The sequence below is a fragment of the Ammospiza caudacuta genome, chromosome 7 (assembly GCF_027887145.1).
Source record: "Ammospiza caudacuta isolate bAmmCau1 chromosome 7, bAmmCau1.pri, whole genome shotgun sequence".
Classification (NCBI taxonomy): Eukaryota; Metazoa; Chordata; class Aves; order Passeriformes; family Passerellidae; genus Ammospiza; species Ammospiza caudacuta.
In genome coordinates this window covers 42,254,359-42,270,098 of record NC_080599.1, presented here as the reverse complement: position 1 = coordinate 42,270,098, position 15,740 = coordinate 42,254,359, and the positions used below count along the sequence as shown (strand labels likewise).

The 15,740-nt window shown below is 37.5% G+C and overlaps 1 protein-coding gene across 2 annotated transcripts in view; it reads left to right on the top strand.

Moving 5' to 3' along the window:
- FAF1 (Fas associated factor 1) overlaps window positions 1-14,861 on the top strand; it is a 148,065-nt gene extending 133,204 nt beyond the window's left edge. For both annotated transcript variants that reach the window (XM_058808121.1, XM_058808120.1), the window contains exons 18-19: window positions 1,806-2,021; window positions 14,587-14,861. In XM_058808121.1, the coding sequence (XP_058664104.1) occupies window positions 1,806-2,021; window positions 14,587-14,670 (300 nt within the window). In that variant the 3' untranslated portion in view covers window positions 14,671-14,861. The remainder of the gene's footprint in view (window positions 1-1,805; window positions 2,022-14,586) is intronic.
- The last annotated feature ends 879 nt before the right edge of the window (window positions 14,862-15,740 follow it).

Below are 15,740 nucleotides of genomic sequence, written 5' to 3'. Positions count from 1 at the left end.
TTACTTGGACTGAATTGTTTTGCAACAGTGTTTACTTACAGAAGTGCCTTTATGTTCAGTTTGTATTTTAAAATCTGACTATTGAGCTCTTCACATACTGAACACCTTTTTATCAACAAACTGAAATTGCTTGTTCAGGTCCAAGAGTTTTTAATGTGATCCATCATGTCATTGTTTTGTGGCTTGGTTTGCTGGTACAGAATATCCATTGTAAATTGCCATTTTATGTTGAGTGGTTACTTTGGGGAACAACACACTCTTTGCACAAAGGAAGGAGCTCTAATGAGCTACTGTTGTTTATTTTTCTATAATATAATTGATTGGGTTCAGTAAATAATGTAGCATCTGTTGTTATACTGTGTGGGGAAATGTCAAAACAGCGAGATAGTAAGCAGGTGGTTGAGAATGGAGAGGGAGAAAATTAAAATAGAATCTATTTAAAATATAATCTCATAGTAGATGAGCAAAAATGAACTGAAGTTCTGTGTATAAATATTTATACTGAGATATAATTTGCTCAGAGGTGTGTGTGTAAGAAGTAGACTATTTAAAAGCCTTTGTAATCTTGCTTCTGCCCAGTCCTTTCCCTGCAATGTAATCACCCTCTATCAGTTTCTGTTACTAAATGACCTTGGGGAGGTTTTCAAAGGCACAAATAGCAACTGTGTATACTGAAAGTTCCTTGAAAAGGGTAAAATCCCTGCCTGACTGCCTCTTCAGTTTGAAAAATTGCCTTTTAGGCACATTTTGGGGCAGGCAGTGTGTTTGTGGTGCTTCTTCCATTCATTTACCTTCTCTTTAAGTGCTACCTTAAGTGAGGTGATATTGTAACAGAGCTGCTTCTGAGTATGAGCAAATTTTTGACAGACGCTGATGCTGCCCATGAATACCAAAAATGCCCTTGAACATCAAGCCCACCTCATTCAGCAGTCTAATATTAGTCATTAATTTTATATTAAAAAAAATATAATCAAAATATTGGTGATGTAGCAGCTCACAGAGACAGAGGACAGAGAACACAGACCTGGGTCCTGCCCTTAAAGTCTTGACATCAGCAATGTTAGCAGGAAGACAGTCATACACATATGACTGTCATGTAGTGTCATTGCAATTCGAGGGCTGATTTCATGCAAGTTGTTGCAGAAAATGTGTTCCCCTGTACTTAGAACCATCTTCTTACAAATACTACGACTACCACCAACTTTAAATCTTCAAGCTCTCATTTCTCTTCTGCCAGTTTTCTTCTTTAATGATTCCTACTTCTATATGCAGTCTGTGTATCTGCTGTACATTCGTGGCATTTTTAATTGCATCTTTCAACAGTGTTTCAGTTTATTTATAGTAAATTTCTTGCATATATTTCTTTTCACTCAGAACTGTCATTAAGGGTCCAGTCTACTGCAAATGGTCAATTACCATTGCAAGAGGAAGACAATTTGACAAGTGCTTTTAAAGAAATACTTTTGCTGCCTTTTAATTTCTACCCTTTAAGGAAGCAATTGGCCACTTGACAATTATTCTCTCATTCAATTTTTTTCCAAGGCTTTCTGCCAAATGATTAAATTACGTATCCCATCGTGCATTAACTGTAGACCTAATAATATGTGTTATAAAGAAGGATTTATTTTAATTAGTTGTCTGGTGGGCTGTTATTAAGGAGTGAATAAAAATTATTTTGTCATTGAGATATAAAGGCTCTGGAGCACCGCGACACATCTTGAAGTTCTAGAAGAAATAAATAGAAAAGCTTTCTCCCTTTCTTCTCTTGCTGGCATTGGAAAAAATGGTTGTTTTTCCTTCCCCAGGCCATCAGGCTGTCTCTGGAGCAGTCCTTGCCCCCCGAGCCCAAGGAGGAGAGCACTGAGTCTGTCAGCAAACTCCGCATCCGGACGCCCAGCGGAGAATTCTTTGAGCGGCGTTTCCTGGCCAGCAGCAAGCTGCAGGTTGTCTTTGATTTTGTAGCTTCCAAGGGATATCCTTGGGAGGAGTACAAGCTGCTGGGCACCTTTCCGAGGAGAGATGTGAGTAAATGCACCTTTCAGGAATGAATAGCTCTGCTTCTTGCTCCTGTGGGTTGGATGGGCTGGGGTGTTACAGCATAGAAGGTAAAAGGTGTGCCTGGGTATGTTCCAGTGCTGCCAAGCTCTAAGCCAGCTGCTGGCTGACCAGTGCTGTCAGATGTTACAAACAGAGCTGTGAAACCTGTCTCCAGTGACATTGTAAAAAATCCTACATTTCAGAAAAAGTTGTGGACCATATTCAGTGAAAACTTGAATATACTGAATCAGCTTTGCTGAAGTCCTGTTTTGAGGGAAGCTCCATCAACATTGCTGGTAGTTCATTGTTTAGGTTTGTTATGGGCTGGTACTTCTGATCTTTCTGGTTTTGTGTTTTGGATACAACTTGATGTTATGGATAAGGCTCAGCATCAGATAGTACCCAGTTATGTACTATTTAAGTATATCCTAATGAATATTTGATTCACCTGTTACATAATACCAATTGATAATTACATCTCCTACCTTGAAATTGTATGATGAACCTGCTGTGGCTGATTTTCAGAATCAATACTGCTCACTGCTTATAGTAGCCAATTCTGTTGATAAATCAACAGATCATTTTTGTGCTTCCTCCTAAATTTCTTTCAAAATCCACTTCTGTGTTTTCTGCACAAATTAGCTTTTATTTATTATTTAGTCATTGCTACAGCAAAGATGGAAGTCAGCGGGTCCAACTGTGCAAGGGCTCTGGACAAAAGGTGAAGGGATGGGCATTGCAGAGGTGTCAGGACAGAGCCAGGCAGTGGTGGGTGGAGTTCAGCAGCTCTTTGGCCGTACTGCCCATGCACTGCAGAGCAATGGGGCAGCTCTAGACCAGCTGGGGTCTTGTTTGCTGGAGGCATCTCCAGGGGACTGGTTAGACCATTTCTCACCAAAGGAGTTCAGTAATTTGGATTGCTTTTCCGTTTTGTTTCCCGTCACTGCCCCTGGGGGAAGTTCGCTAGGAATGAGGCTCTGATTGACATGTTTACAGTAGTTTGTAATAGATACCTCTTACTTTATCACCTTATTTGTATACTCCAAAGGAGAAGAAGCTCATCCTTAGTAAGCATACAACCTTGTGGGTGGATGTGGTTTCTGACCCATTTTTGGCACAACTGTGGACAGGATTGCAGTGCTTGTAGCTCTTCTTCCACCTTGCCCTGTATTGGGAATCCTGAGCAGTCAGGCTGAAAAGCAGCATTTAAGGAATCTCATTAATCACTAATTAACTTTACTCCTTAAGCATGCAGTATCATTTCCAGTAGAAACAAAGACTAGAAGTCACCTGTGTTTCCAGGATTACTGATAGATCAGTGTACTTGACAAAAGAAAAACAGTGTTTTGCAATCTAAACAATGGGGTTGTACATTTTAAACGTTTTGCAAGTCATGCCTTCCCACCTGTAACTTATTTCTGATGTAATACATATTTAATATAAATACCCTACAGGTATATTACTCTTTTTACATTTGTTTTTTACTTTACTCTGGGTATTTCTGTACCTATTCACATCATCATCATTATGAATGTAAGTCATCTGTAAAAAACCTCAAAAATTTATCAGGTGAATCACATAAGAACAAGTACTAAAAAAAAGTAGAAAAGAAAAAAATGCCACTTAATTAAACAAGCTGGTATTGTCAGTATATCTGTGAAACTGGCTGGGAGAAAAGGCTGAGGCAAAGAAAGGAGAATTTAGTGGCAGGGTCTAGAGATGTTGGTCTGTTGTGTGGGAAGCAAAGACCCTGTCATCTTTTTTCTGTGATTCCAACCTAATAATGCCATGTATGAGGAGTCACATAAATGATTCATGCTGATTGACTCAGCCATGTATGAATCCCGTTGCCATTGTGACCACCAGAGCCACAACAGACAAAAAATATTCCCCAGGGGTTTGCTAACCACTGAGAACTGTAAATGACATCTGTCATCTTCCCCAGGTTTGGAGAGTTGGAAGCGTGCAACTCCATAAACAGATCTAAAAAAATAAAAATGGGGCATTGTTGAATGGCTTGGAAGAAGTACAGTCAAAGTATAGATTCATTGCTTTGGGCTTTGTGGTCTGTAGACACTTAAAAATACACTCTAAGTTATCAAGACCCTTCTGCTGTATGGTATATCACCAACATGAATGGAAATCTGTGCTACAAGGACAGAGCACTTGAAATGCTTGTGCTTCAGAAAACAGGAACATTTAAAATGTCTGTAATTAAACTATACCTAACATTGTTGAAAAAATATGTTTGAAAGTATCAGAATTACTTTGCTGGAGTTTTGGTGCAATAAGATGAAAACATGTCTTCTAAAGTTAGTTTCTGGGTGTTTTTCAATCCTAATCTGCTTTACAATAATATACACACCCCCAAAAGTGTTTCTGTTTTATCAAAACAAGGGGATTATCTTCAACCAAATCAACATTTTCTTGTGATAAACTTGTCAGAGCATTTTTACCTGCTGTTCAAAGCCATCAGTTCTGATACAGTGTTGTTGAAGTACTTTTACATCTTTCATAAATAAAAATTCATTAGTTCTTAGTCCTATGTTCCAGTTGCTTACACAGATATCCTTAGCTAACTTAAAGTTGGTATCATAACCCTACTGTAAATACAAACTTCTACACATGAGTAAATACCCAGATTAACCTTTTCCAGACACTACTTGAAGATTTTAAAGCAGCAGTGACATTGCAAAGCAGTTAAGCACATGCAGTGACTTGTTATTGGGTCTTTGTCACTGACTGTGTTGTTCTTTCTACCCTTGCTGAAATTAGATATTAACCAGCTCCTCTCTCGGTGCCTCAGCACCACATCTTGTACCACCAGTGTGTGTCACAAATGTGAGCTTGGGGCAGCTGGGAGCTCGTGCCTCAGACTCTGGAAATGTTGGCAAGCACATCTTTGGGAGTGAAAAGCTGTATTGTGTTTCTTGGCAAAGAAATTTCAATGCAAAGAATGTATTTCTTGTATTCTTAAATACACCTGCAAAGGCTCCGTGGGAACAAGTGTGTGTGCTGTTAAATGTGTGTGCTCATTTCAGAGTTACAGTTCCCTGTCTTTCAGAAATCGCATTTAACTTCAACAAAAAGAGCTTACTCTATGTATGTTAGTGTGCTGAAACTTCTAGTTCAGTATTTAGGTCCCTTTCTCTTAAAAGCCTTCCCACACTCTGACTTTGGTTCAGTATTTAGGTCTCTTTCTCTTAAAAGCCTTCCCAAACTCTGACTTATTGCAGCAAAACTCCAGCATAGTAATTCTGACACTTTCAAACATATTTTTTCCAAAATGTTATGTACAGTTTAAATCCAAACTCTGACTTTAGTAGTCCTCTTGACCTCCCAGCTGCAGGAACCTCCTTCTCCCAGTGCCTTGGAGACCTCCAGATACTCAGTTCATCCCTTATTTCAGTGCTAGTGATGTGCACAAGCCTTCCTGAAACTGTTAACATCTTACAGGGTGGGCATTTCAACCCACTTAGGCAGAAGCTGAAGTGGACCAGGTTAATATGTTTGTGAATGTTCTATGATGTCTCTCAGAAAGGGAGGGCCAGACATGAATTTATTAATTTCTCATGAAAAAACCAAAATTTCAAGCTATTATTTCTGCTGCTGATTTCTCCTTGAGGTGGAGCATTAGTTATGTATTTGAGAGTATGCCTTCTGCAGACATGGTATTAGAGACTTAAGCTCTTTATTTACTGTATCTGGAAGCCTTGGTAAGCCAAGACTTGTACAGTATTTCACATTTTATTTTGCTGAGCCACAGCTTAGGATCAGGTGGCAGTTAAGTCACTTAAGGTTATTTAAATGCATCTAAAATGTTGCTTAATAATTCAGAACCAGTTTGCTCTGTTTAGAGTATTAAGATTTTTTAAATCCTTTTAATTAACCAATTTCAACAGCAGTTTAAATAAACAGAAACAAAAAATCTCCCTTGAAAGTGCATAAGATAAATTTAACTCAAATTGCATGTCAATTTAAATCAGATATGATCAGGATTTCAGTAAATTTAGGGCCAGGCAATTCACAGTTTGAGGAGTATTTGGGAATAGAATAATGGTAAAATATTCCTCCAAACCTAAATGTGATTTTTCATTCCTGTGCTTTGGCAAGATTAATCCTCTTTGATGCTCACAGTGGTGAAAATAATGCCACAGGATAGTAAGTTTAGCTGCAGCACTTGCTGTGGAGTCCTCTGAGCAGGGAATTGTCCTTTGATGTTTTCACAAAGGTGATGTTGGAGCATGGTCCTTATATTGTTAAGCCAGGCAGTTTGACAATTTTGTGTATGAGTTCTGGCAGCTGTTCTTTGTAAGGTTGTTCTGAATTTCACCCTGTGCAAACTACTGCCTTCAGATAACTTGCTTTTAAACTCATTAGGGAGTGTTTAAACTTTCTAAATAAATACTTAATGAAAGAGTTTAATGTCCAGGACCATCTTTGACTTTTAACATTCTTCCCCCTAGTCATGATCTTGATAGAAAAATGGAAGAAAGAGATAAAGGATGTTATTGAGATAAAGGATTTGTGCAGTGTCACAGCTACACCCTATAGTATTTTTAGTAATTTCATGTAAATCAGGAAAGTAGCTTGAATATCTGTTTTATAGCAGAAGAGGATTTCAGATTAATTAATTTTTTTTTCTGATAGATTAAAAAAATTTTGAGAATTCCATGTGATGCCTGTAATTTTTCCAGTTGTTTCAGTTCCTGATATTTATCTCTCCTGCTACACCAAGTAGTAGTCATCTCTTTTAATTCAAATAATTTAAATTTTTCTGGCCAGTGATGTCATGTGCTTACTCTGATCTAGTTTGCCCAAGGCCACAGCCATCTACAAAGGTAGCTGTCCTTCCTCCTATCATTTACAGCTTTCCTTAAGTCAATACTACCTGCCCTTGTCTTTCCTCTCCTTTCAAGATCTGTTGTTATTTTATTTATCCAAGCAGTTAGGTTTGGTTTAGTTAAGACACTGAGAAGTTGCCTAAGCAAATTGGCCATTCCAGACTGGCATATTCCCATGCCTCTTTTGAAGCCTGGTTTCTGACTGTTCTTCCTGATGACTTGTAACAGTGGAGGGATTGAAAGATTAACCAAGAGTGTGAGAGGAAAGGACACTGAAGCATTTGTAGCTCCCAGATTTTCCTCCTTTTACCAAGTTTTTTGCTCACAAAGAACAGTATCACAGTCTTTTGGTCAGCACCTAAAAAAGGGAGTAGGTAACATTCTTACTGAAACATTCTTACTCTGGTGAATTCAGTCACAGCACCTGAGAACATTGAGTATATTTTGCTTCTTGAAGCATGATGTTTACTTTTGTGGAAATATAATTTCCATATAGGTAGTAAAAAATTCTGTAAATATTGCAGAAAGATTTTTCACCATGTTTTCTTCCAAGAAAGACAGACTTGATGTGTTTTTTTCAGACCCAGTGTCTTTACATTAGTAACTGATCCAAAGTGAAGGATTAAAGCCCTTCTTGTATCAAGTCGCTGAAGGGAGATCTCATCTCACAGATGTAAGAAAAGAAGCAGAATTGCATTCTGTGGATCAATATAGTTTCTGATCTCTCACAGCAGCTCTATTTGAGTACAGGAACTGTTTAACCAGTTTCAGGAAATAGGTGTGCATTTCAGATGAGCTCTTTTACTCAGGGCTCACTGGAGGCAGCCAGTGCTGAATGCTCTCGGTGAATCATCCTCATTAGTTAGCCCAGTGACTAATGCCAACCATGGCATTCATGTATTCCACCCAAGAGCCCTTCAGTGCACATCCCTCACACCCAAAGTGCTCTTTTATTCAGCACTGCCCCATTTTACAAAACATTTATTGCAGGGGAGGCACATTATTGTTCCCAGGACGATGCCTTAGTTAAGCTGTAGAGCTTTGCTCTTGCATATAACCTTATCCAGAATAAACTGGGGCTAGGATATTTTGTACTTTTTCTCCAGAATTCATGTTTAATATCCATTTTGTGGACTTTTTGGACCCATGTAGGAAGAAAATGAAATTATAAAATACCAATAGAGAGCCTTTGTACTGGTATGATACTAAGACTGCTGTGTCTGGTTACCAGAAAATTTAATGATCTCCTGCTGTTTTGGTAATTGCATAAGTAATGCATCAGGCTAAATCACCAAAGCACTCCTAGGCACTCTCTTTATTCCATTTGCCTATCTACCAATCACAATGTTATACTGTAGATATCATTGTGATATCTGAACATCTTAATCCTTTGAACTGGTGATAAAAATCCTTTTGGATTGTTCTTTCATGCAATTATAATTAAGTGCACATGAATCCAATCCTGGGTCATTCTTCTGTGAGTGGCTGTGTTCCCATCCATTCCCCTCTGGGATGTATGCAAAGCAAAGTTCTTACAGTTCATTTGGAGCACTAAATGTATTTATATGTTTTCCAACTTCCAGAGGACGTGGCTGTTTGCTTCCTTTCAGCTCTTCATTGATCTCCAGAGTGAAAGCTGTAGTATTTCTGGGGATGTCATAATCTAATTTCTGTGTAGCTAGTGCACTTCAGAATTATTAAATACATGAATAATTGTTAATTCACTATAAACGCACAGGCAGCAGTGCCCACAAGTAATGGACTGTTTTGCTCTCTGGCACAGCAGAAAGGATGTTTAATATACAAATGCTCTCATCTGTAAATGCAATACTTAAACTTTCTCTGCTCAACAATAAAAATGAAGGTAAACAACATGAGGGAAAAGGTAGTGGATCTCCTCTTCCTGCAGGTGCTTTGTCAGGAAAAGACAAGGTCCAGGGTTTTCTGTCAGCTTCTCTTTTTCTGAGAAACTGCACAGAGAATTCCTAAAGAAATCAAAGATTTCAAACCAGAAGAAAGGAAGGGAAGAAAGCAGAAAATCTGAGGAGAGCTTTACAACACCTCCCTCTTCCTCAAAGCCTGAATTCCTCCAGCCTTGGAGTTGTGGCCACTGTGGGACCATTACTGTCAGGTCAGGACCTGCATGTGACTCCTGACTGACTCCAGCTCCATCTTTTGGCTCTCAAGGCAGCTTGTGTAATACTTCAGCACCATTAGCACCACAACAATAAAAGTCACATTATTCAGAGAGGCTTTTCTTAATTGAAATACTTTTGTGTTTGCACTTCTGCCAAAATGAAAGAGCGGCTCGGTCGTCATTGAAAATGAGCTCTTTGAAGGGCTAGAGGGAGATGCAGCCTTCTTATAGTGATTTTTTAAAGTGAGATTAGTTCTTGAAAAGAACTGTAAAACAAATGTTCAGTGATGTTGGTAACTGGATATATTTTGGCCATATTTTGGACAAGTACTGATCACTAAACAAAATTTCTGGTCCTTGGCTTAAAAGAGGCATAGAACTGCCTCAGGGGTATACAGCCCTTCCCAAGGCCTTTTGTTGGAAAGTAGATAAACTACAGTTATGTATTATTTTCATTACTCACTGTTAAAAAGGATTAAGGTAAAAATCTGGTATTTTAAAAAACATCATTAATATTTGGGCTTTATTTAGTTTTGACAAAAAAAAGCGATTCATTTTTGTAGCGTTGCTTAAAACCCCTTTGTTTTTAAGCTTTTGCTTTTTAAGGTGGTTTTTTTTGGGTGGGTTTTTTTTTGGTTTTTTGTTTTGGTTTTGTTTGTTTGTTTGTTTGTTTTGCAAATATGAGGTATTTATTCCAGATGAAAAATTGGATTTTCATTTAGAACTTTTAAAAGGCAGCAGATAGTCCAGGTGCCACTATACAAATATAGCAGCAGCAAGTTTGGTCTTATCCTTGTTGTTTGTACCACCCTGTCATTATGTGTAGTGTTTTAGAAAACAGTTGCTGTCTTAATTTACTGTCAAGTAGTGCAAGAGAGGCTAATCAGCCTTCACTGATTAACATCTATGCAGCAATTTTTTTTTTAAATATAAATTATGTTAAGGCAATGAAAACTTAGACTCTGTGTCAAGGCTGCATCTCAGAGCACTGCATGGCTTTCCAAGGGAAAAATGGGAACCATGCTCCAAGGAGAGGATACAGCATCACAATTTTCTGGTTTATCAAAAGCTTCTACTTTGCTTAGTAAATGTGTTTTTAAATATGCTTAATCTAAAATACGTTTTGGGAAAACCTCTTGAGAAAAATAAGAGTCAGTGTGATGTATTGGATTAAAGCTTTGTATTTGGGTCGAGGCTACAAGTCTTTTACTATGACATATTTTTCCTTGTTTGTGACGGCTTTCTTCAATTCAGATGTAAATTATCTCCAAGTTTATTCAACTAAGCCCAATCTAATTGCATATATTTCTATAAAGTAACTCTACTTTTGTTTGTTGCTCAAGTTGAGCGTATTATCTGTGTAACCCAGAGATATTTCAATAGGTAGAAAGGATTCACTGTATTTGTTTGTGTGTCACTCTGAAAATATAGTTTTTTAAACAGATCTGGTACTTTACCAGGTGTGCCTTTAAGTGATTTCTATTGCATTTATACTTTAGGAGGATTAGAAAAGAGAGTAAAAGAACTCTTTGTCCGTTAGATTCATTAAACGTATTCATGCGTGTGTAAGTGGTATAGAGGCTGTGCTGCTCGGGAATCAGATCCTTGTCCTAGGGTGGAGAGAAAGGTGAAGGGTGTGATATTTACTGCTTGTGTAAGTGTCATAATAATTGTGTATTTGATTCTTTATTTTTAAATTACCTTCCTGGGCATTAAGCCATTTTTTTTGTGTTTATCTTTTCCCCGCAGAGTTAAGGGAGGGTAAGGAGCCACACCTTGTAAGTGGTAAAAGTACAGCTGCTCAGGATGTGAGTGTGTAATAGAACAGATAGGTCAGCAAAGGTGAAGACAGAAATAACTCACATGTTATTCTAGAAAGAAAAAGACTTTGCTATAAAAATGTATTAAAATGCTGTTTAAACTAGCATTAGTTTTCATTTTTGGTTTATCTAAAAACCCAATTAATTTACTCAGAATGAAGTAAATGAAGTGTAAGCAGCTACTACATTTTTATAGGAGGAGTATAAGAGTTAACATCACTACCTTGTGCCCTGCAGAGTCATAAATAATTTGAACTTCTGAGTGGCACAGAAGTACTTCAGCTTGCTAGTGCTTACTTGGAATAATCACCACAGAATTCACTTAAAGAAATACTTAGATCATAACCTCCCTGGCACCAAACCAACATTGGTTTTGTAACAAGGCTCTTTAAAAGATGGAGCCATAGCTCCAGTGCACCAAAACCTAAGGTCCCATAAAACCGAATCCATAGTTGGAATAAAACTGAATCCATAGTTTTGTTTATCAGCTTGGACCTATTGCAGTGAAAGCAGCTCAATGGCAAGATCTAATGTGGCAGAAATGAAGTCCTGTGGCACCTCTGGTCATGTTGCTGGAGGGAATATTTGCTGAAGGGAGGGGAGTGTTCAGGTTTGCACAGAAAGCCATTTGCCTAAAGATAAAATCTCCTGGGGCACTCTCTGTGTTGAGGGCTTTGGGGCAGCCTTGAATGCACCTGCATGGAATTGTACAGGGTTCTGTGAGCTCGAATGTCAGTAATTTTGCTGTCACTTGTGTTACCCGCTCTGCTTCTGGACACTGAGTCCCTCCTCTGCCACCCTCCTCACCAGACAAACTTGGAACGCTTTACAGTCTCTTTTCAATGGGTTTTAGTTCATGTTCCATTAATAATATTAAGTATTAGGCATTAGCAAACCCACAAAAGATTTGGAAAATACATTCAGCTGGTTTCACAGCGTGATGCATGAGGTGACTCCTAGAGTGTGTGCTTATGCCTGGTAGAAAGTCACTTCTTGTAGGACTTGAAGATACAGATTAAAATGTACCTTTTAGCATTTGTTAATGCTTTAACTAATGCTGAAGGTGAATTTTGAACCTTAATCAAGGAAGTATTAATTCTGCCACAAAGGTTGAATAGATGAAATCAGACTCAATATCTAAGCATACTTCAATGGTTTTCTGGGTAATTTCTAACAACATAGAATAAATCTTCAACTAATAAAGGTGCAGGGCTTTGGGGCAGTGTAACTTATATCATGTGCAGGGCTGTTTTGGAAAGAGCATCATGCAATGGCATCAGAGCCAAAGGGTGTCAGCTCTGTGGCCTCCAGAATTTATACTAATGGTAATGAAACAGGGCACACAGATACACATTTAAAGGCATTTTATACTTTCCATTTTTAAATAATGCACACAAATTTAAGTGAATGAGATTCAGTAGAACACTACCCTGAACACATATTTGCAGGCTGCAGGTCTTTCTTTTGATCTCTATTATAGATCATTCTTTGGTTTCTAATTCTGCTTTAAAATACTCTAAGTTAGAATGCATCTTAGGTCTTATACTTCATATATTTACAAGAGAAGCCATTTCTTTTGCTAGAAGGTGTGTTCACTAATAAGGCTTCTATCCTTCGTAGTAAACAACATATTTACAAGCCACAAATAACAAAGTAGAAGCTGCAGAAGGGTTGTGGTGTGATAATTAAGTACAATGGCGACCCATATGAACAGAAAATGCCAAGGAGCTAAAACAAAGCAACAACAGCTTTGTTTGTTGACAGATGTAGGAGCCATATTGTTAGTTAATTGGGTAATGGTGTAAACATTTGCAAACTCTGCTGTCCCTCAGTGAATTAAGCAGCACACTGAAATTATGGTGAAAAGCTGCACAGTCCTTGTGCTGCAGGTACTCCAGAAGGCTCCCAGGACCCTTCTCACTGAGGAAGGAACATCCTGTGTTGTTGTTATTTAAGACACTTGAAGTTTGCAAACCTTAGCCTAGGACATGGATCTTGAATTATGCTCAAGTGAATAACACAAAGTGAATAACACATTTCCATCTGTTCACAGCCTGGAAGGTTGTGTTCAGTGCCCAGGCATACTCTGGAGATTTTTTTTCCAAGTGCAAAAGAGACATTTTATGACTTTCTTGCCTTTTATTGCAAAATAAAAAAAAAGCAAATTAAAAACCCCAACAAAATGGTTGCAGGATTTGAAAATAGAGATGTCTGAATTAATACGGGCTTGTACTGAAAAGAGGGAAAATTGCTTCTCTCAGGTGCCCAATGCCTCAGAAGCTGTGAATTGCACAGACCCCTCTTTACCTCACTCCCTGCTCAGTAACAGACTGTAGCAGAATACCAAAACATTAAAAAATGCTACAAGATACTTAATTAGCATACTTCTGTAATCACAAACTTAAATGCACTACTTTGGCTGTTTTTTACATAACAGGTTTGCTTTCGTAGATAATAACCTTTCAATAATTCAAGCAGCATCTGTGCAGGAATGCATAATTGGACTGTAGATAATAGGAATCTAAAATTGACTCTGGTTTTTGTAAATTATTTTTCTCTTCAGGCATTTAGCAGGAGCTCACCATGGTACATGAAGTTTAAGAAAATACGTTCCTGCTTTGGGAATAAAAATAATGCATCTGTTTGGGTTTTGGGTTACCTATTTGTTAATAGGTAAACAAATAACAAATGTTACCTATTTGTTAATAGGTAACAGGATTAGTAAATTAGACTTTTTAGAAAATTACACAAACATTTCTTACTAGTTCATAGCATTTCATGTGCTAGACCCTTAATGTTTTCTCAAAACAGTTTTAGAAAGCAGTGACATGTTGTGATCATAGATGAAACACATTTAACTTTGGAAAAAATGCTTATTGGCATGCATCTGCATTTATACCTATGGTATAAAACTAATAATCTATTATTCACAAGCAGACTTCTGGTAACTGGTGTGCTCACACAGCAAAATAAACCAAAACAGAATTACCAGGGAAAATAAGTTTAAAAATAGAAGGGAAATATTTCAGAAAATGGTTCATCTTTCTCCATGAAGCTTTGCAGTATTCTGAAGGATGTCACAGCATTGGCTTGTAAACTTGAATGTCAGGACACTGGGGCACTTGTTGTCATTAATTTGTCTATATATGTAAATATATTGTGTAATAACCACACAATTAAACAGTTTTATCCCAGCCTGGGTGTCTGGAAGAGCATTGAAGTGAGTGAAAGCTGGGTGTTCCAGCACGTGACTTGGAGCAAGAAAGGGAGAAGGAAAATAAAATTTCCCTTTTCAATTGAGAGACCCTGTTGGTTTGGCTATGCTGCTTGCACCATCAGTTTGACTGAAATTTTGGGATGATTATCTAGGAGTGCAGTTTTATTTTTCATTTCAATTCATGTGTTCTAGTAAACCTCCCAAAAGTTCTTAACTTTGACAAAAATAGATTAATGCATAAGTTTATGATAGAGAGCCAGACCTTCTTGAAATTAATGTCAGGGATTCTGGTTTTTTATTATTCTGTTCATTGTTATTACCAAAGAATACTTGTAACAACATCAGAAAACACAATATATATTTCTTGATCTGAAATATATAATTTGAAAATAATACTCTGAAAAATAATACTCACTGCTTCAGTTGTCATTGGTGGAGAGACTCAAAAATCCTCCCAGTAAAAGTCTGCACTGTGAAGATAAACAATCCAAAAGTCTACTTACACATATCTTTGTGTTCATGTGTTTACAGGTGACCCAGCTGGATCCAAATAAATCATTACTGGAGGTAAAACTGTATCCTCAAGAAACCCTTTTCCTAGAGGCAAAAGAATAGATCAAACAAGATTGTAGGACTAATCATCCTTTGATAAGCCAGAGGCACAGCATCGAGAGGAAGACTTCTCTGAGCACCACCTTGTACTGACATCCAGCTCAATTCCATGTCACAAGTTTGCCTCTTGCAAGAATCCTGAAAAAAAAAAACAAAAAAAAAAACAAAAATAGCTACTTAAAGTTTCACATACATGAGTATATGTTTCCAACCTCATATAAATGAGCAGAGGATAAAGTTCTGCTATGAACACTGAACATTATGATTCTGTTGCTCACTTATCATTCAGCTTTTGTTATAATTAATGCACTGTTAAAATGTGAGTGATTGTTAAGTAGAATTTTTACTCCTCAAATGCCCCTTTTTCACCAAGAAATCTTGGACATTTCTGCCTGTACTTTTGACACTAGAATGCTGTATATTTGATATCTCACTGAGCCAGTGCTCTCATATATATGCATTTTATTTCTGTGTTTGAATTTCTACTTTGTCAACTAATTTAAAAAGGCAGAAAAAAAATTAATGGGACATTCTCAGCCATGGAAAATTAACAGTATTATAGTAGAAAGCATATAATTTTTGTTAGTACTTTCTGACTTCTTTGATAAGATGTAAGGTTTTGTTTGGAGAATATAGTTTGACATATATGCGAGATATTTATTTACTGGTTCTGCTTTGGGTCTCCGTTCCAATTCAGTTTAGGAAGTATTTTCCATTACATTGCAGTGTGAAACTGCTTATTGCATGATGTGAATATTTAAATAACATTAGACATGGCCAGTACCAGAAACCTGGTATCTTGCCAACACTTCAGGAATCAGCTGATATTGAATATCAGCTGTTAAAAACCTTTCAAATACCAGATACAAAAGTTCTTTATTTCTCCTTGTGAAAGAAAGGGCAGTTCCCATTCTAGCAGTTTTTCTTCATTCTGGCACTTGCTCGTCTCCTATTACTCTGCTGGTTTAAAGCACTTTGTTTGGTTCATCAAACAATGGGTATTTTAAGGGGTGGTGTAATAAGAAATCTGCCTTATTGTTGCACACTTTGGACATATTAACAATACATTATTA